At 38.6% G+C, this 23,932-nt stretch overlaps 1 protein-coding gene across 2 annotated transcripts in view; it reads left to right on the top strand.

Annotated features, from left to right (window-relative positions):
• The window catches only part of TAF2 (TATA-box binding protein associated factor 2), a 54,624-nt gene that overhangs the window by 7,131 nt on the left and 23,561 nt on the right, over positions 1-23,932 (top strand). For both annotated transcript variants that reach the window (XM_045861337.1, XM_045861336.1), the window contains exons 6-18: positions 1,228-1,459; positions 3,767-3,951; positions 4,812-4,925; positions 7,683-7,782; positions 9,799-9,884; positions 12,682-12,817; positions 13,847-14,001; positions 14,674-14,788; positions 15,131-15,240; positions 17,023-17,088; positions 19,058-19,310; positions 20,662-20,802; positions 22,633-22,743. In XM_045861337.1, the coding sequence (XP_045717293.1) occupies positions 1,228-1,459; positions 3,767-3,951; positions 4,812-4,925; positions 7,683-7,782; positions 9,799-9,884; positions 12,682-12,817; positions 13,847-14,001; positions 14,674-14,788; positions 15,131-15,240; positions 17,023-17,088; positions 19,058-19,310; positions 20,662-20,802; positions 22,633-22,743 (1,804 nt within the window). The remainder of the gene's footprint in view (positions 1-1,227; positions 1,460-3,766; positions 3,952-4,811; positions 4,926-7,682; positions 7,783-9,798; positions 9,885-12,681; positions 12,818-13,846; positions 14,002-14,673; positions 14,789-15,130; positions 15,241-17,022; positions 17,089-19,057; positions 19,311-20,661; positions 20,803-22,632; positions 22,744-23,932) is intronic.

Genomic DNA, 23,932 nt, shown 5'->3' with positions numbered 1-23,932 from the left:
CAGCTTGACCCCCCAAACTTGTTCCTCCTCTTCTGAGTCTTGCTCCATTTGTCCTTCCTCCTCAATTGTATGTCCTTCCTTTTCTCTCTCATATGCAAGTCCACTGTCCTAAAATCATCTCAGTTCTTTTATTTTTTTAACTTTATATTGAAGTAAAGCATAGAAAATTACACAAGTTGTATGTAGAAAGCTCAGTAAATTCGCACAAGTGCACAAAGCCATGCAATCAACACTCACTTCAAGAAAAAGAATGTTACCAGCATCTCCGAGTTCCCCCCCCCACCCACTTTCATTCATTGTGTCCCTACCTGATACTCTCCTGCTGTAGGATAATCACTATTCTCATTTCTAAAATAGCACAGATTACGTACACCTGTTCTTGAATTTTACATACCATATTTTGCTGTGCACCATGCACACTTGCCCAAATTTTTGAGGGAAAAATAAGGGTGTGCATTATACATGAACACCACTAAAAGAATGGGTGTGCATTTTATGTGGCAAAATACGGTGCATGCAAGCATATGCATCATGCCCTTTATTTCTGGCATTTTTGTTGAACACGGTGATAGTGAGATTTAGCTTCACTATGTGTAGTTGTTTATTCTCATAGTTCTATAGTTCATTACATGTTATTGAAATACTGCTTTATAATAAGCATTTTCTCCTCAGATTATTAACTTCTCCAAGCCAGGGATGATATCATACACTTGTTTGTTGTCTCAGTACCGAGTACAAACTCTGGTACATAGTAAAACCTGACCTGAATTAGTGGAAAGTCAACTAGGCATTCATGTATGGCTTTACCAGCACTGTTTGAATCTGCACAATGCATTATATACTCCAAAACAGTTTTCTAATGTACGAAATAGATTCTGAACAGTAATTGTGTAGAAACGAACGCTGAATCAAAACTAAGGGAATGTGCAAGTGAAACTTACTCTGTTTCTAATTTAAAGATTGCAAACTAAGAATTGCTTACTTCTTTTGAGGCTTTGAACCGAAGGTACCACACGATATATTTACTTAATATTGCCAAACAATATTTGGAGACATGTTTCTATCTTTAATCACTTTCTTCCAGGTTGCACAGTGAACAGCTTCAGTAGTTTAATAGCTAAAACCTTTTTGTAGATGCTCCGTGAACGTTAAAATAGTTTATACACTGGGAAAGTGACGTAGGTTACACTTCCAACCTATTTCTTATGCTGTTGGTCTTCCTTCTAGGTTTTGGTTCCCATGTGTTGACTCGTACTCTGAATTGTGTACGTGGAAATTAGAGTTTACAGTAGATGCTGCAATGGTGGCTGTTTCCAACGGAGATTTGGTGGAGACAGTGTACACCCATGATATGAGGAAGAAGACCTTCCATTACATGCTGACCATTCCCACAGCTGCGTCAAATATCTCCTTGGCCATCGGACCTTTTGAGATACTTGTAGATCCGTACATGCATGAGGTATGGCTTCTTACTCCTCCTTCTCTTTATACCCTTTCACTCCTGAGAAAAAGAAGGGCATTAGTGAAATACCGAGGTTTTCTTAGCTCTTCTTTTAACTGTCAGAAATATCACTAGAAAGAAAATGTTCCCTTGTCTGATACATTTTTAATGATTGAATTACTGAATGAATTCCTTTCAAAATATTGTCATACTATAGATAAACTTCAGATTTTTTTCCAGCAGAGGACTTTGCATTCAAAAGAGCTTCAAGTAGACTTTGATTAGAGAATATAGCTTGATTTCTGCAACTAATTATGTTCAGTGTCACTGTCATCTTTTTGTCTGGCGTGTATTTGTGAATGCTACAGTCCCATGTCTGGGTCTGAAAGATTGCGGTAGAATGAAAGAGCAAGTGAGTTCTCACTGCCGTATGTAGAGGGAAAGAGAAGAGGCTGAGGCACGGTTAGAATTTTGTTCAACACACTCATGAAGGCTTCTTCCAGTTTCCTCCCGCCCCATGTCCTTCAATAAATAATTGATCCATTTATAGGTCAGATAGTGTTTTTATATTTCCCCAAGCGTGAGACTGCTGATGGTTAGAAAGCGATTCGTTGGTTGTTGACCCTCTTGGCTACTGTACACATTTAAAGTAACATTTGAATGAGTTTATTATTTATTATTATTCCTTTATGGTTTCAGTTTTAGTTATTATTTTTAACGTAAGGTTTATACTTGACCATGTATATCTCAACAGCATTTCTTTGAGTTGTGTGAGCAAAAATGAGGGCAGCTAGGTTTAGACTGTTGGTGAGTTCCTTGGTCTGCTCTGATGTTTGCTTTCCTGAAATCCACACGATTTTTGAAATCACTTTTGGAAAATATCCAAGATATTTTGTGAAGAGCTTTGCTTTTACTGTCTTGACAATGTCTCTGAAAAGTATATTTACTGGTAAGATTGGCAGTGAATTTTATTATCTTTGGTAACTGATCAACCTTAAAATCAACATTTGATTAGTACCCACTTTGTATTTTGGAAGAATTCTTTTTCCCACTCTGAACCATTGCATGAGAGAAAGGTAAATGACAGTCAGGTATTTTTCTTGAATACTTAGAGCCCGTATCTTTTTCTCTGTCTCAAATAGTTCTCATTTTTGCCCCAGTATCAGTAGAGGCAATCATGTAGGTTTGTCTGAAAGTGAATTCTTTTTAGGGGGTGTGTTTTATTTTTTGTTTGTGAACCAAGAGGAGTGTTAATTAACCATGATGCAGTTTGGGCCCTGCCCAACGATAATACATGCATTTTCATCCCTCACTACTACGGTTTTCTCTGAACTTATCTTTTATAATGCTGTCAGAAGAGTAATTTTTATCATACGTTTAAACTTTCCTTGCCTCCACAATCCTGCAGTAAACAGAACTCTTTAGGATGGCTTTTAAGATCTTCTAAAATTCGACCCTGATATTCCTTTTTAGCTTTTTTTCTTATACTTTCTTATTTGTGTTCATATGGTCAATATAGTTTACTTAGATTTTCCTGATCGTTTCTTACTTCTTCCTATTTCTGACACTGTTTGGGATGTCCTCTTTTCCTCTCCTTACCTACCAAACTTCTGTCCAATTCAAAAACATTAGCTCAGATCAGTAAGAGTGAACTCTGACCTTGTTGATGCCATTGACTTGGCACAGAATCCTAAATTGGATCAGTGAGATGGAATGTGGTATTTGTGTGTCGTGTCCAAGGCGTGAGTGATGTAGCCTAGTGAGAAAGTCAGAATTACTCATTCTATTGTAGGCATTTCTTACCTCATGACAAGTAATAAACTTACTGCAGCTTTCTGTATGAGGTTGAGATGGTAAAGGAAAAAAGGCTATGGTAATTTTTCTCGGTGTGCGGTAAAGATAGTATGATTAACATTGACGATTAATTACTAAGATAACACTATGACATGCAATATTCACTAGGTTAGATACTTATATATCAAAGGTAAATCTAATAGTCTTGGAGATTTAAATATTTTTTGCTTCATATGCATATGCAGAAGAATTTCAACTTTATTTGAAACCCAAGTTTTATTTCATTGCGTTTAAAAGCATTTTACAGACTTACAATCCATCATAAATTTGATTTTTAAACACAATAAATATTTTGTTAATATAGTAAAAGTAATCTCTGATGTTATGCTCACATTTTCTTTTAGTACCATGAATTTGTGAAAAGGGAAAGAAGGATCTACATGAATATTTCAGTCTATCTCAATTGTAGATATTTAGGAAATATAAAATGTTAATTTATTTAATGATCTTCTTCCTTGCTTTTATTTTCAGGTTACTCATTTTTGTTTACCCCAACTTCTTCCATTGCTTAAACATACCACATCGTATCTTCACGAAGTGTTTGAGTTTTATGAAGAAATTCTTACGTGTCGATACCCATACTCCTGCTTTAAGACTGTGTTCGTCGATGAGGCTTATGTCGAAGTCGCTGCTTATGCCTCCATGAGCATTTTTAGGTTGGTGTGGCCTCAGATTTGCAAGGCTTAATTAGGGCAATGATTCGAAGACAAGTTATTCATATTATGGTCAATTTCAAGATGTGTTGAACTTTAATTATGGTTAGCTTTGTAGAAAATCTAGTGTTTTTAAAATTAAAAAATATAAAAAGTATAAAGAGGAAAATTTTAGAATACCCCAAAAGACTCATACTATTTTTATCCAGAATTAACTGATATTAATGTCTTACATATTTTTTAGTCTCTTTTCTGATTATGCAAATTTAGAAAATATTCTACGAGTTATTTTGTGGATAACTGGTGAGAAGTTTGGTTTTTTAAGCACTACTTAAACGTTCACTTATATTGTCAAATTTTTTGTAAGAAAAAAGGAAAGTTTTATTTTCTTTCTTTTTCTACCCTTTTTATCTCTCTTCTTTCTTTCATTCCTTGCAAAGTTTCAAATCTTCAGAAGTTTTATATGTCAAGGTCAATCATTTTACTCTATGTAGACCTGCATTTTCTCATCTGTAATAGTTACTGTTTGAAAAAGATTTTTCACATTAGAAGGGCCCTTTGTAGGAGGATTAGTTTCTAATTAACATATCTGACTGATGATGTTTCCCACTCACCCTCCCCAAAATATATTTTCATGGAAATCAGTGGGAAACATTGCAGTTCTTGCTTTAAGCAAAATGTATCAAGATTATGTGTTCAAGCTAAGTTTTGAAAAGATGCAAAAGAACTTCAAGAGAATATTCTAGTCTCTTCTCTATTATGCCTAACTTAAATTCTGTTATTTTAAAAGTGTGATTATTTCATTTTTGACTCAATAATTGTTTATTTCTTTGTAATAACTAGCTGTCTCTCTTGACTTCCAGCACAAATCTGTTACATAGTGCCATGATTATAGACGAGACACCTTTGACCAGAAGGTGTTTAGCCCAGTCCTTGGCCCAGCAGTTTTTCGGATGTTTCATATCCAGGATGTCTTGGTAAGTAATTTCAAAGTTTACAACTACTGAGAAAAAGAATTGAGAAACTTTATTTTTCTTTTCTTTCCTGTAGTGTCAGCAGACTTTTGTGCTAACGATAGCAGTTCATCTTAAAGACACTATTCTATACATATTTAAAGAGAAATAATGAGTATAAATTTTTTCTTGCTGCTTTTAAGATTCTCTTTTTTTCTTTAATCTTGGGTAGTGTAATTATGATATGCCTTGGTGTGTGCTTCCTTGGGTACAACTTCTTTGGGACTCTCTGAGCTTCCTGGAAGTCTGGTTCCTTTGCCAGACTGGGGAAGTTCTCCTTCATTATGTTTTCAAATAAGTTTTCAATTTCTTACTCTTCCTCTTCTCCTTCTGGCACCCTATGATTCGGATGTGGGAACGTTTAAAGTTGTCTCAGAGGTACCTAAGCCTCTCCTCATTTTTTTGAATTTCTGTTTCTTCATTCTGTTGCAGTTGAAAGTTTATTTCTTCCTTCTCTTCCAAATTGTTGATTTAAGTCCCAGTTTCCTTCCCATCACTGTTGGTTCCCTGTATATTTTCCTTTATTTTACTTTTCATAGCCCTTACTTTTTCCTCTATTTTATAACCATATTCAACCATTTCTGTGAGCATCCTGATAACCAGTGTTTTGAACACCACATCTGATAGGTTGGCTCTCTCCTTGTGGCTTAGTTCTTTTTCTGGAGTTTTGATCTGTTCTTTCATTTGGGCCATATTTTTTGTCTTGGCACACCTGTTATGTAGTAAGGGGGCAGCAGAGCCTTAGAAATTCACCAGGGCAGGGCAACCCCCTTTGCTACATTGTGGCACTGTATGTGGGAGAGGGGTCAGAGAGGGAACAATGCTACTTACTCTGATCTCAGTCGTCTTTCAGTCACTTCTCCTGCTATCCACAAGGAAATTAAGCCCTTCTGGTGCTGATTCCCTGGTGGGTGGTTTTGTGTGTGTTTTAGGACCCTGTGGGTCTCTCCAACAGACTCTCCTGTGAGGCTGGGAGTTTCTCCCACCGCTGCAATCCCTACAGATTTTTACAGCCAGAGGTTTTGAGGCTTTATTTCCCCGCACTGGAACCCTGGGTTGTGTGGTTTGTCTCGCTTCCCAGTTGTTCCTCACGGTTTATCTGCATGCAAATATGGGACCGCACAGTCCGCCAGCCGCCCGCCACCTTGCTACGCCACCTCTCTGCCCTGGCTGCCTGTCTCCACTCCTCTTACCATTCTGGATGAATGTTTCTTCTTTAAATCCTTGGTTGTCGGACTTCCATACAGTTAGATTTTCTGGCAGTTCTGGTTGTTTTTTTTTTGTTTTTAAACTGGTCATTGTCCTTCTTTTGGTTGTTAGAGGAGGCAAAGTATATCTACCTATGCCTCTATCTTGGCTGGAAGTCGACAGCAAAACTTCTTAAGAAACTGAGTGAATACTGTAGATAAAAGGACTTGAATGTACAGGAAACTATGTAGTTAGAGTCTGATGTCAGTGCTCAATCAGTTGGTAATGTTCAAGGTCCTCTACAACAGAGATAATGAGATAGGGATTTTCCTGCTAGTGCCTAGCTTTGTACTAATTTACTTGAATGAGGTAAGAGATAAGAACAGTTTTTATTTTTGTTTTCATTAACTTGAGATGAAGAAACACAGGAAACACTGTTAAGATTATATCTATAACTGTGACCATTCTGTGTTATAAATAGTATGTAAATAGGGTTTTTTTCCCCTCTCTTGTGGGAGGAGAGAGGGCAGAGGGTAAAGTCTCTAGATTTATAACTTTCTTTTTTTTAATTTTTTTTATTTTTGTTCATAGATTTGTAACTTTCTTTTTTTTTAAGATTTTATTTACTTATTTTTAGAGAGGGAAGGGAGGGAGAAAGAGAGAGAGAGAGAGAGAAACATCAATGTGCAGTTGCTGGGGGCCGTGGCCTGCAACCCAAGCATGTGCCCTGACTGGGAATCGAACCTGGATTTGTAACGTTCTTAAAATCACATAATTTCACTAAAGAATAGTACCTGGCCCTGGCTGGTGTGGCTCAGTGGATTGAGCACCGGCCTGCGGACTGAAAACTTGCCAGTCTGATTCCTGGTTAAAGCACGTGCCTGGGTTGCAGGCCAGGTTCCCAGTTGGGGGGTGAGAAAGGGAACCAAGCGCTGTTTCTCTCAGACATCATGTTTCCCTCTCTCCCTCCTTTCCCCTCTCTAAAAATAAATAAATAAAACCTTTAATAAAAGAAAAAAAGAATAGTGCCTGGAACATAGTAGACGAAATATTTGAATGAACAAATAAATGAATGGATAAAGATACGAATGAATAAATAAATGAAAGGTGTCAATTGCCTTTCCTATTGAGAACATTGGTTAAGTAATTTACCATCAGGTCTTGGATACCCACCGATAACTGTGCATGGGGTTGGTAATAGCAGAGTGTGGACTTGAAGAATTCAGCAGGACAGTCCTGGCCACAGGCACGAGTGTCTGAGGCAGACGGTGCGGACAGAGCTGGGCGAGAGGGAAGCAGCGCGCAGGCACGTGGTGCCGACCTAAGACTGTGCGGCAGTCCCACAGCTGGAGGTGAAGCCAGATGTGAAGAGGGTACAAGTGGAATTCAGCTGGAAGAAGTGGGGAAACCAAATAATTTGTTACTAACTTTCGTTTTCTTTAGGAGGCAGAGAAGTCTACACTACACCTGTTAACCTCCGTTTTAGGTAAAGAATTTTTATGATTAAAGTTCATATTTTTACTTCTTGCTTAGGTCTGATGAGTGGGTACTGAAGGGGATTTCAGGCTATATCTATGGACTTTGGATGAAAAAAACTTTCGGTGTTAATGAATACCGCCACTGGATCAAAGAGGTAAGCTAAGTAGATCCGTTACCCACTTAGAAGTCACGAAGACACCATAGTGCTCCCTGATTTCCAAGTTGCATGTCCTTCGTTTTCAATCATTGCAAAACACTTACTGTCATTCAGAGGCTCTGATTTTTTCCCAGGAAACTGAGCATCACTTTACTGAGAGAGACTGATGGTCTGTTTTTTTCAGTTTCCATCATCAGTGTTGGCCTCTAAAAACTTACTTGCTAAGGAAGAGAATATTTCCTTAATCATCAAGTTAGTCAGTGTTCCCGCTTCTCATTTTTAATGTTTTCCTCTGCTTCCTGCATTGGTTTAGACTTAGAGCCCAGGTTCCGGAGTCAGATTGCTCTGCAGTCCGCCTCATGCATTTACAAGCTTTGTTACTTTGGTTAGTCGTCCAAGCCTCATCTGTGTAAGGGGAGTAGTGTTAGTATCTAATCCACCCCATGGATGGGGATTATGAGACATCATAACCTGTAATATGCACGGTGCCTTGTGCATAGTAAGTGCCGGCTGGTGCTGGCCAGCTTTTCGTTGCATTTATGCTCCGGTCGTTCTTAGTCTTATTCCTGCTACTCAAAGATTTGGCCCAGAAGAAAAAAGTCAACTGTATTTTGCCGAGCCCATTCTATTCATGTACATACACAATTTAATCATACCATGTTTATTTAGCTTCTTCTCAGTTGGAAAAATGTTAGCTTTTCATGTCCTTATTAAATAGACCCTTCCACCTTCCCCCTTTTCTCATTTTATTTATCTTCATCATACAAACCTGAACTTAAGTAAGCCAGAGGTAATTGTGAAAGATTTCAAACATTTAGAACTGGGAAAGAATTTCTATATCTAGAACTGAATAGTTCACTCTTCATTTCAAAAACTGCTAATGAAGGAAAATGACATATAGCACTTACCGTGTATTGGGCACTGTTCCAAACATTTTATAAATGCTAACTAGGTCAATCTTCCTAACTACTCTGTTGTTACCCCATTTTACAGGTGAGGAAACAGGCACAGAGAGGTTAAGTTATTTGACCAAAGTAACACAGCTAGTAAGTGGTAGAGCCGGGATTTAGACCCAGCTTTCAAGCACTTCACTGTGGTTTTTACCACTTCTCTGTCCTGCTTGTACGTTGTTTAAACTCGTCATGAGTTTGAAGCATGGTTGTGTTGTCTCTCTCTTTTTTAAACTTTGATGTATGTCATATTGGAGAATGCTGGAGGAATTTTAAAATGTTGATTCCTGTTCTGGCTGGTGTGGCTCAGTGGATTGAGCGCTGGCCTGAGAACCAAGGGGTCACCGGTTCGATTCCCAGCCTAGGACACAAGCCTGGGTTGCAGGCCAGGTCCCCGGTATGGGGTGTGCGAGAGGCAACCACACAGTGATGTTTCTTTCCCTCTCTTTCTCCCTCTCTTACCCGCTCTCTAAAAATAAATAAAATCTTTTAAAAATTATTGATATTTGACATAATTTTATCCTCATTTCTTTTTACTTGCCTAAATTCTCCATCAAAGCCAAATACAGAGAAGGCAGAAATAAACTTGGAAAACCAAGTAGAGGGGTTGGGAAGATCCATTAGGAAGAAGTGCCAGGAACCTTGAAGTCACAAAGTAGATGAGGCTCTTTAGGCTCTGGCATTTAGCCAGCTGTGCAGTATGCTTTGTTTGCAAGAACGTGAACTGTTCTCCAAATACACTTCATTTATTTTAGTAAATTTATATTCTTTTTTTTTAAGATTTTATTTATTTATTTTTAGAGAGGGAAGGGAGGGAGAGAGAAAGAGAAACATCAATGTGTGGTTGCTGAGGGCCGTGGCCTGCAATCCAGGTATGTGGCCCGACTGGGACTCGAACCTGCGACGCTTTGATTCGCAGCCTGCGCTCAATCCACTGAGCTATGTCAGCCAGGGCTGTAAATTTATATTCTTAGACCAGGAAATAAGAACTTGCAGTTCTTAAAATTTTAAATGTATATGTAAAAAAATTTTTCACTGATGCCTATTTTTATATCTTCCTTAGGAGCTGGACAAAATAGTGGCATATGAACTGAAAACTGGTGGAGTTTTACTGCATCCCATATTTGGTGGAGGAAAAGAGAAGGATAAGTATGTTTGTTGTTCGAAGATGATATTGTAAGCCTGGTTTTATGGGATCACTCTTGGGGGATCGTTTGTGTGGTGCCGAGGCCCCCACAGAGCAGAGGGACAATAGTGACCGTAGATAATAGTATTGGGGACACAGGCACTGGTAATCTTCTCCTGACTCCTTTTGTTACTGTTTTGTTGCATGTGAGGGCTCTAAGTGGTTTTTAGCGTTTAAAAAAGACTTCAAATGGACAGCTTTTCTTTTTTCCGTGTTAATTTTTTAATACTACTATATTATACTCCTGTCATCAAAGGTTTCATATAATGGAAGCACTGGTAATTATTTTAAGTCTGAGTCAGTAATTTCAGTATCAAGACATCCTGCCTGCACCTATTGATGTCCCCTTTCCTTTTCTCCTTTCATTTCCCTCTCTCACCTGTCTTCCTTTCTTCCTCTTTTTTTCTGTTTTTTTTTGGCAAGTCCCTGCAAAGGAGACAGCCACATACAATAAAATAATGGTGCTAGCAGGGATTCTGTTTGTCCTCGGGTTCATGGATTCCTAAAGGGAATGTGGATTGATTTTTATATTTTCACAAAGCATAAAGTGAAATTTTACATTTTCTTATGTAGACAACAGACAGTGCTGTGACTTTGTCAACAGTAGACATGGATTTTATAGTTGTTAGCAGATATCTTGAAATATTCTTTGTATTCGTCACTACCTCAGATTTACTGCAGTAGACCAATGCTAGGTCTTCCTGTTTAATGCATTGATAAACTAACACATATGTTGGTATATCATAACTTTTTTATATTTTGATAACTGCATTTTGTTTTTTAAAAGATTTTACTATTTATTTATTTTTAGAGAGAGGGGAAGGGAGAAGGAGAGGGAGAGATACATCAACGTGTGGTTGCCTCTTGCGTGCCCTGTACTGGGGACGTGGCCCACAACCCAGGCATGTGCCCTGACTGGGAATTGAACCGGCGACCCTTTGTTTCACAGGCCGGTGCTCAGTCCACTGAGCCACACCAGCCAGGGCTGATAACTGCATTTTATATCATTGACTTTCTCTGTAATCCTGTACATTTTATTTTGTGCATTTTAAACTGCGGTCTCACATGGGGCTGATAGAATTCACCAGATTGCCTAAGTGTCTAAAAGCACAACAAAGGTTAAGAACCTTGAAACTGTACAACCAGTAGCCTTTTTTGTTAGGGCCATTGAGACAAGATTAAGTTAGCAGAAAGGCCTAGGAATTTGGAGTTAGAAAAACTTGGAGATTTTGTCACTACTGATTTTTGTGATCTAAGAATATTGCTTATTGTTTCAGAGAGAGAGAGAGAGAGAGAGAGAGAGAGAGAGAGAGAGAGAGTGTGTGTGTGTGTTCTAATGTGTAAGAGACAGTGATGGCCCATGACCCATTTTGAGCAGGTTGGCTGTGAGGACCGTTGAGACGGAGTTTGGTACCCAGTGTGTGTAGTACACGCTCACCCGGGAAGCATTGGTGCCTTTCCCTTTCTTCCCTTGGCTGCCTGCCGTGTGGCAGCTTCCCAGAACATGATGAGAGCTTTCCTGCTGTGTGAAAATATTTACCCAGGGTGCTTTTACCTTGGTTCTTCCCATTTATTTAGTTCTTGTTATATGTTTAATTTTTTAAATTTACGTATGTATAAAAGCAGCACATGAACAATGCTCTTTGAGGAAATTAAAAACTGAACAGTTTAGAAGTGTGTGGAGTAAAACGTAAAAGGTCCCTTTCAGCTCTGTTTCATACCCCTCCCTCCCACCAAAACCGCTCCTTGGGGGTAACCGTGATTGTAGTACATTTGGCATATAGGCCTTTTTTGTTGCCTTTATTTGTGTGTACATGGCATTTATAAAATGTAATTCAGTCACATGCATATTACTATGTCCTTTTAAAAAACATTAACCATATCTATATATTTTGGCGAACAATATATATTAATTTAGTTTTGTTCCACGTTAAGAGCTATATAGTATTCCATTATACCTTGGAATTTATTTAACCTTTTCCATATTGCTGTGCATTGCTAAAGCTCATAAGCTTATAAAGCTTATAAGCTTGGAAGTAATAATGAAATATAAAAATATTTAAATATCAAATTGATAAATATTTTAAATTTCAATATGCTGTGTTTTTAAGGAAGTATAATGACTACTCTTATACATTAGTTTTGAGAGTATAATTTGGTACATTGATTTTAAAGGGTAATTTGTTTTTACCAATCAAAATTTTTAAATGGGTGCTTTTTAGATTCAGCAGTTCTGGGTGTGTTATATAGAAATTCTACTTCTAAGTGTTTGCTGTACAGAAATACTTGCACATATGTAAAAAGATAGTCACTACAGCATTATTTGAAATAGTGAACAATTGTAGACAAATGCTCATGTATGTCATAAATATTTTTTACTAGACTTGACCTTTTAATTTATTGATTGATGTTTTTTCATGTCAGAATTTAATTTTTTTGCATAGTCAGTCTAGTCTTTATGTCCTCCAGATTTTATTTTATTTTATTTTTTTGGAAGATTTTTTCCTACCCCAAAATTATGGAAAGAAATTTTTTCATTTATTTTATAATTGATTTTGTTTTACATATGTAGTTCTTTTTGATTTGTGTGTATGTGCCTGTGTGTGTATGTTGTATGTTTCCTAGTCTTTGTTGCTCTCATATTAAGAAAATTGCTAAGGTATTCTGATGAGGTTTTTGATTTGTTGCCTTGATGCAGCCATGAAATTTCCTGTTTACTTACAATTCCGGTTTGTTAAGTGAACCTGTTTGTTTGTTTAGCCCAGCATCCCATCTGCACTTCTCAATAAAGCATCCGCATACGCTGTCCTGGGAATACTACACTATGTTCCAGTGTAAAGCTCACCTTGTGATGAGATTGATTGAAAACAGAATCAGTATGGAGTTTATGCTACAAGTAAGTATTGAACTCAAGAACTTAACAGTTGTACAGAAAGGTCCGTCCCGCATGAGTATAACCCGAATGCTGTTCAGTAAAGAGGGGCAGAGTGTCTGGGTTTTACAGGTGGAGTTCCGTTAGTCATTAGCCGCAGGTCCCCTTAGCCCTGTGGTTTTTGTTTTGTGTTTCCTCAGACACAGAATGAGCGTCTGTACTTGACCCATTTAGTAGAGGAGTATTGCAAAGATAAAACTAGAATGTGAGGATGAGGGTAAAACGTGTCTGTACATATGATTCTGTGTTCGGCATTATTTAGAATATTAAGGACGAAGTGCCCTTTAGAAATGTTTTCCTTAGGAAAAGCAAAACTATCTAAAAGATGCTTATTTTTGCTATGGCTGAGTTCTGCCATCTATTTTAAGCAAGTTCTGATGTAGGTAGTTGAGCTATGCAGTAAGTCAAGGTAGAACAAACCAGATGTATAATAAATGTTCAGCTATTTCTTTTCCATTCATGACATCCTCAGAGGTAAGCAAAAAATAACTTTAGTAATCTTTTTAGTTTGCTCTAAAATTAAGTTTCTTTAATTCTTCTGTCCTTCACCCTGCCCTTAAAGAACAGAAATACTAGGTGGTTCATCAAGAGCCAGTTAACTTTTGTGAGTGGTGTAAATCCTACTGAGTGTCCCCAACTTCTGAAATGAACAGGGTTTAGTTCTATGTAAACCTCACAGCATAATACATTACAGATGTTGTATATTATTCTTATTGCAGTTCTTAAAAAGTATTCAGTGTTTGACTAGGCTATCATTAAAATTCAGTTATATTTAGAGGAAGAATGGTTATTCTGGCTGTTTAATTCTTTGCACGCTTCTTCTGCTGATCATCTTTAACTAGAACAGTCTATATAGTAAGATGTGCAATTATTGTCTCTGTGATTGACTAGAATAAAGTTATATTGCAGTGTTGTTTGGAAGAGAATTGAAAGCAAAGTGTATTATGTTACTAAATGATACAAAGTTACTGAATGACACTTCTATTCTTACAGGTTTTCAATAAACTGCTAAGTCTGGCCAGCACTGCTTCCTCTCAGAAGTTCCAGTCGCATATGTGGAGTCAGATGCTGGTTTCCACGTCTGGGTTTTTGAAGTCCATCTCAAATGTCTCTGGCAAAGACATCCAGCCTTTAATAAAGCAGTGGGTGTATCCTTTTAAATAGCAGTTCAATGAAGCAGGGAGGGGGATAGGTTCATGTGTGTGAGGGGAAGGAACTAGAAGAGGGATTTGGGGGATGAAAGGAGGTAAGAACTATTTTTATTTCCAAATAATGGTAAAAATAACCAGGACCTGTAAATCATTTCCTGTAAAGTGCTTACTAATGATTGTGCTCATACACACACACACACGCACACACACCTGTACTATTTATAAAATTTGGCATATTTTGGAGCAGTAGTTTTTAGTTTGAGTACAGCAATGGTAGAGGCGGGACCTAACTCATCAGGACTGGCCTGAGGGGCCACTGGTAAGGTGCAGTGGTCTGGGGACTTGGAGGTTAGAGGGTGGCACATGCTGAGTTGTATCTTGGAACTTTTTAGTTTTTACATTTTCTCATTTCGTTATATTAATAACCCAGTAGAGTGGTTTTATTTCTTTCAAAACACAAATTTCCCAATGTTTCAGAAATTCTTTTTAAATCTGGGGAAACATTTTTCACAAGAATTTTGAATACTTCGCCACCTGCTTCACAATTGAAACATGCTTTCCAAGCTTTGAACTGACGGGAATGCATTTGAAAATTATTATTACCACAGTGAATCATTTGTTTAGTATATATTCATTTTGGTGTGCAAAAATTCCTTTACAATTCTTCAGAGACCAGAGTGGAGTGGTAAAATTTTATGGAAGCTTTGCATTTAATAGAAAACGAAATGTCTTAGAATTGGAAATAAAACAAGATTATACATCTCTTGGAACTCAGAAATATGTGGTAAGCTTTTTTCCAAAATGGCCTTTTGCATTGCCTTCTCCCTCATTGCAAAGTAGGAGGGGCTGATGGGTGGCAGATCTGGTTAGAAGCTTCATAATGAGAGTTTGCTTGCAAAGAACAAAATTGAGCAAGTACCAAGTGTTGGTGGAGGGAAGACGGGTTACAGATGATTTCATGGGGTACAAATTCTTCTAATTCTCCCCTCCTCTGGCACCGATTGCCTTTGTCTTTCTCCAGTTACACATCTTGTATACTATTATTTTATATCTTGATATGTACCCACACTCGTAAGAATATGTATTGGTATCCTTTTAGCAATATGAATGTTGTTTCTTTTTAAAGGGACCACTTAAAGTGACAGTGCAGGAGTTAGATGGATCCTTCAATCATACATTGCAAATTGAAGAAAACAGCCTTAAACATGATATACCCTGCCACTCCAAAAGCAGAAGGTAGGCACTGAGTCATACTTATAGATTAAAGTTTATAGTTAAATTGTAAGTTTCACAGATTAAAATGCCAAAATAAACATCCTAATGTATACCTAATTTTTTAAAAAGATTTTATTTGTTTAGAGAGAGCAGAAGGGGGGAAGAAAGAGAGGGAGAGAAATATCAATGTGTGGTTGCCTCTCTTGTTCCCCCTTACTGGGGACCTGGCCCGCAACCCAAGCATGTGCCCTGACTGGGAATCGAACTGGCAACCCTTTGTTTCACAAGCCGGCACCCAGTCCACTGAGCCACACCAGCCAGGGCTTGTATACCTAATTTTTTAGGTAGAAAATATGTTATCTAGTATCTTTTCCTCCCTATTTTACTTCAAGTTAATATTATCAAACATTATTTGCTTTCCATTTTTGGCAACATTTTTATGCTTATAATTAAATAAAATTTCAATAGGTTTGAGAATCCTTATTTTGTAGTAGTACAGCAAGGTAGAATGGAAATTGAGTTTTTGGAGCCTGGAAAAATTCAAGGCAAATTGCTTAGTTTCATTCTTATTCGTCTCATTGGTTTAACATCTACAGGAAATTTTGGGGAAATGATCATTGAATATAAAGGAAGGAGCTGACTACATGCGTCATGAAAGCCCCTGCACCTCCTACACTGCGTGTCCCCCTCCCTTTCCCTGTGTCCTCAGGCCCTTACAGAAGTTCTCACGGTCGTTCAAGGGCACAGTGCCATTTCACTTAGGAAATGCACAGCAGTTCATCCTTTACTCAGTACATTTTTCTTTATCACGACTTTTTAAGACTCAGGCATGTACTCTGAGTAGTAAGAGATGAGTACTTTTGTGCTTTGCTGGAGTAATGTGTAGTAGTGTCAGAATTTCAGGAGTAGAAGTCTGTACTCAGGACTGCATTAGCTGATCTCAGACGTGAGAGTGTCAGTGGATTTTGGTGGCCTTCACGGAACTTGATTCTGAGGTCTCCCTGTAATCATTTTTTTCTCTGAAAATTCTTTCTCAGTTTAGAGTGAAATTCCCCTTTTTATCCTTTCTGCCTTTGTTGTTGGGAACATCTGATTGCTGCCCTCCTCGTAGCATTTTCTCAGTTTTGTTTTTCTCTGTGTAATGACAGTATGTCATTTGGGTATTCTTGGGTGTGAGAAATGCAGGAAGACTGTTCTGTGTTGTTCACTCACCCTCACCCAAGTTGTTGGGGTGTCAGCTAGTAGGGTTTGTGATTCGAGAGTAGTTTGCATGATTCCAGCTGCTTCTGTTTTAGCTTATCTCAAATCTTGTATTTAATTATACATATTGATTAGTACCATTAGGATGCTTTATGGCTAACCACTTCATTTCATGTAGGAAGGACCCTACCTGCACAGAGGGTGTGTGTGTTCAGAATTATTCATGTCTCATTTCAGGACTGTTGATATATATTCTTTTTTAATACAAGTTGTTTTTTTTTATTGATAGCTCTCATTTTTTTCTACATAAAACTGTAGTACCAGTTCTTAGGAATATGGTTAGAGCTGACATTTAGTTATATACTTCTTTTTGTTAAACTTGGATCAGAAAGACATTTCAATATCAATTACTCCATTCCTTCAGCTTCAAAATAGATGTCATTGTGATTAAATTCCATTACATTTACTATTCCTGCTTCCTTTGGATATCTGTCAATGTTGTGTGAAATCCTTAACTTGAACTTGGGCCGCTCTTTTATCTCCTTTTAGAAGTGGAAATGTCACAATTTTAAAACTACTTAAATTACTTTTTCTTATATGTAGAAATAAGAAGAAAAAAATCCCACTGATGAATGGAGAGGAAGTCGATATGGATCTTTCCGCAATGGAGTGAGTTTATTCCTTAAGTTTAAGGACATACTATTTTCTGCATTCTCATTTGTCTTGATGTGCACCTCTTAAAGTATATAAATGTCCTGAAATCAGTGCTTTTAAAAGGCAGTGTAACCTTATGCTAAAAACAAATCTTATATATAAAATCATAGACAGTGGAATACTACTTAGCCATAGAAAAGATGAAATATTGCCATTTGTAACAGTATGGGTGGATCTTTATACTATCATGCTAAGTGGGTAAGTCAAGTAAGAAAGGACGAGAATCATGATTTCATACATGTGTGGCATAGAAAGTACAACAAGCCACAGCTCACCAAACAAACAGGATCATAGACACAGAGAGCAATATGGTGCTGACCAGAGCCGAAGGAGGGTGGGGAGCGGATGGAGACAGTGGAGACGCATGTCAGACGTACGGTGACAGGAGGAGACTAGACTTGAGGTGGTGAGCACACAGCGGAGCACACAGGTGCGGTGTGACAAAACTGGACACCCGAAACTTGTGTGACGTTACTGACCGGTGTTACCCCAGTAAAGTAAGTAGTCCGAGAGGGAAGAGTGAACCCGTCCTGGCCCTGACGAACTGAGGAGGAACCACGGGGCGGGGTGGGAGTGGGCACGGAACGGACTTGGGCAGCTTCCTTGCCCCTCTGCCAGTCTCTAGACCAGTGCTGCTCAGGCTGTAACATGAACGTCAGTCACCGCAGGGGCGTCGTTCTGGGGGCGAAGGCAGGTTCTGATCCAGCACTGCACCAGGGGGTCCTGATGGCTTGCAGTCTTCACGAGCCAGGGCTCAGGCGATACTTGCGGCCCTTTGTCTATGGACAGGGCTTCGGGGTACTTGAAAGGCTCCTCTGCTTGCAAAACACAATATAAATATCATTATTTAAACATTTTGTGTGGTATTATTTATTGAAAGTTTTATTTTTTAAATATGTAGCTCAAACTTTTTGTTCATATTGTACCTGTATATTTTTTTTATAAAATAGCTGCAATTATTTACTAATCTGATTGCCAAATATCATTGCTGTTTATGTCCCTTTTTTTTTGGTAAAGATTTTATTTATTTACTTTTAGTGCAGTAGGGAGGGAGAAAGAGAAGGAGAGCAACATCAATGTGTGGTTGCCTCTCGCACACCCCCGACTGGGGACCTGGCCCGCAACCCAGGCATGTGCCCTGACTGGGAATTGAACCAGTGATCTCTTGGTTCACAGGCCGACAATCCACTGAGCCACACCAGCCAGGGCTGTATACTGTTTTCATACTTCTTCTATATCGTGTGACTTGGCTGTAGTAACCACTGAGTGGTATTTGATGAATTGAATTAGTATTTTAGACAGTGTTCCTTTGATAAAAGTATTCATGTAGACCAGATTTTTTTAAAAACGTGCTCGTTACTTTGAGAAGTTATGAGCATAAATTTGTGATATGGCTCTGGACTATGATTTCAGAACTTGCTATTTAAAAAAGGTAATCATATGTCTAGCATTATAAAATGAAGTATTAAAATCAGTTAAAGAAATTAATTTAGTAAAATAATTCACTTCTTCATCATTGCTTTCCAATGAGGGATGTCACTTAAAGCCTCAGTCAGTTATTTAGCTGCAGGAAGTGAAATGAAGAGACTTAGTCTCGTTCCCCTTTTCACATCTGCATATCATGCAGTCACCAATCAAAGTCCCAGATTAATAATTTCAGATGGGATTTTTTTGTTATTATCCTTGGAGATCTTTTCAGCAAGATTGCTACAGATAGACATTGTGATGAAGTTAAAATATATTGAACATAATGCCACGGTTGTCAGTGTAATTTTAAAAAAAATGAGTACATAAAACCCCAGGCAGTCCTGAATACTGCATGAGGAAGAGAAACTGGTTAGGAAGTGTGCTTTGTTTTTACTTTAGGCACATGTAAAACTACACAACTGACACAGCTACGGTGGAAAACTGTGTTTTCTTTCAGCGCCGACTCCCCTTTGCTGTGGATACGGATAGACCCCGACATGTCGGTACTGAGGAAGGTGGAGTTCGAGCAGGCCGATTTCATGTGGCAGTACCAGCTCCGCTACGAGCGGGACGTGGTGGCGCAGCAGGAGTCCATCCTGGCCTTGGAGAAGTTCCCCACGCCGGCCTCGCGCCTCGCGCTCACCGACATTCTGGAGCAGGAGCAGTGCTTCTACCGCGTGAGGATGGCCGCTTGCTTCTGCCTTGCGAAGGTGAGGTTACACACGTGGGAAAAGTAAAACCCTGAAACGGAATTAAAATTCACCGTAGCCTTTGATTTTACTTGGTAGCTGGTCCCTTCAAAGCTTTGTCAAAAGCTTTTTCTAAAGACCGATCTGAAAGAAAGACATTTGACCTGAAAATGGGTAACGTATTAAAATTGTATAGTTGTCAAACCGAAAGGCAGGTTTTAAAACCAAAGAGAAGTTTTCACCATTGTATTGACTTGCCAGCTACATTGTTAAGCAGAGAATATTATTTGGTAAGAAAGTCCTTGTTGGACATTAAAGTACATGAAATCAGCTCATCTTAAGTATCCCAAAGTGGTGCTTGTTTCATGCCGGTTTGGACTTAGTAATCAATGCTAGTAATACATAATTTTAAATGATAGGTTCTGTAATTTAACATGCTAGGAAAGTTAATTTGTTAAGAAAACTAAATATTTTCTTTAGATGCAAAAAAAACAAAGGTAGAACAAATAAAAACCAGAAAATGCAGGCAAAAATTTGGCCAGAAATACTGGGTTCCAGGTATTTAAAAAACATCTCAATAATAGGTTCATTTCCATTTAGCCACTCTCTTGCCTTCCTCAGTGCTGAATTCATTTGCCCAACATTTCACCAGATCATAATGGTTTGGATTTGTTATATCTTTAATGGGCACTAGTGAGTAGTTGGATTCCTACACTCTACTCAAGTAAATGAGGGAAAGATTATTTTCTTTGATAATCATCGGTTACGGATACAGTTGCATTGCTTTTATAAAGATCTTTGTGATTCTTGCATGCTACATTCTTAGCAGATCCATAAAATTAAGTTATTTAAAGTTAATTATAATCTTATTTTTAGGCATGATTTTTATATGCACTAAAAGTATCAATAGCAAGATTCATTTTTTTTTTGTAAGCATTCTTACAGACTTACATGGTAGTGTGGTACTTGGTTTGTTTTTCAGCTAGGGTAGATTTTAAAACCTTTAAAACCCATGGTGATGTTTCTAGCTGATAAATTTAAAATTTTAGAATTACATCTGCCTAAATGGACAAATACAGACTTATTTAGAATATATGCCTTTTGCAAATGTGTTTTCCTAAAATATAAAGAATGCTCCAATTTAGAAATGAACTTGTAGAAATAATTATAAGTGTACATAAGAATTTGGGAGGGTGAATTTGTATATAATCTCAGAAATGACAATGGAAGGCTAAAGTTGATTACACTTAATGAGAATTGAGTTGTTGAAAACTAACCTATTAGCATTACTAACTTTTAGAAAGTGGTTTTATTTATTTAAAAATATGTTTGCTTTGGTGATGGAAACTCTTTGTTACCTAATTACTCGCAGATTGCAAACTCGATGGTGAGCACGTGGACAGGGCCGCCAGCCATGAAGTCACTGTTCACGAGAATGTTTTGTTGTAAAACGTGTCCGAATATTGTGAAAACAAACAACTTCATGAGCTTTCAAAGTTATTTTCTACAGAAGGTACAAGTTTACTTTCCAAATCTCTTTCGATTGTTTTCTGCCACTATCTGTACATCTCAGCTTAACCCGGAGACTATTCAAGTAGTAGACGTGTCTTGCCGTGTTCGTTTTTTGTTTTTAAAATGGTTTTCCAGCTTGCTCATTGATTCTATGAGCGGTGGGAAAGGCACTCACTCTCCACACTAATACTAAAGTAAAGGGCAATGGACACTTTGAATTCGGGGTTGGTTACACGGGAGGTGGAGGTGTGGGTAAGTCCTTCTGATGGTGTTCCTTCTGGAGTGTGGAGTGTGGGCAGCATTTCTTTCTTTTTAAAAAATATTTTATTTATTTATTTTTTTAGAGATAGAGGAAACGAGAGAGAAAGGGAGAGAAACATCAGTGTGTTGTTGCCTTTCATGTGGTCCCCATTGGGGGCCTGGCCCACAACCCAGGCATGTGCCCTGACTGGGAATCGAACCGGCGACTCCCTGGTTCACAGCCCACGCTCAGTCCACTGAGCCACATCAGCCAGTGCTGTGGGCAGCATTTCTGAGTCAGAGAGAAAGCAGCACACAATTTGAGCTTTAGGCCCAGCTCCGCTCCTCACTAGCAGTTTGCACAAACACAAGTGTCTTAACCCTCTTAGCCTCCATTGACCCAGTTATAAAGTTTGTCTTGTTTAGAATTAACACCAAGCATGTGAAGTGTTTTAGGTCATGTTTACCACATAGTGAGTCTTCTGTAAATGGCAATATAGAAAGTGGTGGTGTGATGGGGTCGCTGTTTTAGGAAGGGATGTGAGTGTGGCAGGGTGGCCAGCATTGGGCAGTGCGCAAGTCATTTGTAAAATGTTTTGAGTGACTTATTAATAATAGTGAAGGCAGAGATGAGACGAACTGGAGTGGAATAGAAGAAGAGTGAAGCTGAAGTAGAAAAACTAACAAAGCCTGCTTTCTGGTTCGGGGGTGGAGAGTGGGAGAAAGGAGACATGCGGGGGATAGGGCAGGGCTGAGCAAAGGGCATTTGGGGTTTGTTTTGCTTTGGATAGAGGGCGGAAAAACTTGAGGCATGTTTGGCACAGAGAAAGTGACCACTGGAGAGGGAGAGATGAAATAGTCCATGGGAGCCAATAAATACTAAAAAGATGGCGTGAATCCTGAAGGTATTGGTAGTGGGTGGGATGGAGCCAGGAGGTACATTTAAGAAAAGTCAGAACCTGCCTTTGTCAGAGTCAGGCTTCCACCTCCTTAGAAAAGTTGCCTGTGAAAATTCGGGAGGAAGAAGGTTAAGCTGGATTTCAGATACTGTACCACTTCTCCCGAAGCTGAGATGGGATGGCACAGGGGAATCACCGTGTTCTCAGACTGGTGGCTGAACTGTGTGCCTCCAGCCACGAAGTCATTCAACCCTGAAAGGCTGTGAGGAGTGGTTGTGAGGTGGTGAGGCTCCTGCTTAGTAAGCAACCAGCCAGAATCACCCGTCTGAGTAGGCGGTAGAGGACGAATTGAACGATGGTTTCTCTGATGCTAAAACCCATGCCTTTTCCACTGTAAAACCCAGAACTGAGTTTTTATCATTTACCTGGCATGTATTTCCTCTGACGACTGAAAGACAGAGGCACGTGGGCGACGGGGTGCACCCAGTTACGCAGCTCTCCCCTCCGTTTCCTACTCAGCTCTCCTGTGAGAGCTTGGTGACACGCTCTTAGTGGGAGGGGTGGGAGTTAGGGGGTCGGCTGCATCTGGATACCTGTGCCAGCTCCAGAGTCCCCTTTTCCTGCACGTGCGGAGTTCAGTGATGGTAGTAATGGCAGCGTTGAGTTACATGTTTGATTTCTTTTTTCTGTAGACCATGCCAGTTGCAATGGCTCTGTTGAGAGATGTTCACAACCTTTGTCCCAAAGAAGTCCTCACATTTATTTTAGACTTGATCAAGTACAATGACAACAGAAAAAATAAGGTAAGATACCTTAATGAATATTACAAAACTACCCAGGGTTACGTGGCTTTTAAAGAAATATTTAGACTGAAATTATTGTTGAGTCTGTGGTACTTGAAATTTCTAGAGTTAGAAACATGTAAACATGATTTGTTATAATAACCAGTGGATAAAAACTGAGATTAGCTGGTTTTTACATGTTTCTTATACCTGTTGTAATGTGGAGATAATAGTGCATTAGATTTTGGGGTGCCAGCTAAAACTTGTTTTGGGGACGTCTGACAAACTAGTTTTATTTTTACGTCTTTTTTTGTTTACCAAGTGACACCCAGAAAACAGTTCCCTCTTGGGTTAATTTTTTATTGATGAATTCGACATTTTCTTAAACCACCTTATGTGTTTATTCATTTAGTTAGCAAATAGCTATTGGATGCCATGCTTCAAGTTATTTTGTCTGTGCAGGTAGGGTTGTAGTATCTGTGAGAATCGATGTGCTCTGAGGGATACGTGTGAAATCATTTGGTTTTCCTGCTCTACCCACAGCCCCACCTCCTGTTTAACTTCTGAGTTCATTCTGTGATCCAGGTGTGTAGGTCAGAAACAGTGGTTGAATAAATGAGCTTTTGCTCTGTTGGCAAAGTAGTTAGCAGAGGTAACAATGAAACCATAACAACACTTTAAGAAAACGACATCTAAATGGTTTGATCCACAGTGTGCACTTTGGAGTAGTTTCTTTTTGTTTGTTGTTATAAACCATACTTTTTTTTCGGGCTCAGTATCTGAACACCACACTCCTTAGGGACTCTGTTGTCACGTGTGTCGCTGTGTGGTTTGCCTCCACAGTGAAGTCAGGAGGCGTGGGTGTTCGTCTTCTGTCCCTGGCAGTCTGTGTTGCTGGCAGAAGTAGCTCACTCACTCCATGCTCAAATGACCAGGCTAGAGTATCTGATTTCCTCTGTTTAAATCAAGCCACACCTAGATTGCTTTTCAATAAATTGCTTCTCTGCGAATTGACTGGGGTATGAGTTTAGGAATTAATATTTTTTTATGGTTTCCTTCTCCATTTTTTCTGCTTTTGCTAGAAACTCCTATTATTCCTATGTTATGTCTTCAATACCATCCCTCCAATTTCCTTACATTTTCCTTCCTATTTTTGTCTTTTTTTGCTCAAAATTTCAGGAGTTTTTAAGATATTTTATATTTCAGTTTC

The sequence above is a fragment of the Phyllostomus hastatus genome, unplaced genomic scaffold, assembly GCF_019186645.2.
Source record: "Phyllostomus hastatus isolate PE091 unplaced genomic scaffold, TTU_PhHast_1.1 phas_scaffold_21, whole genome shotgun sequence".
In the NCBI taxonomy this organism is placed as follows: domain Eukaryota; kingdom Metazoa; phylum Chordata; class Mammalia; order Chiroptera; family Phyllostomidae; genus Phyllostomus; species Phyllostomus hastatus.
Note: the sequence above shows the minus strand (reverse complement) of the source record. Positions and strands in the feature narration are given on the sequence as shown.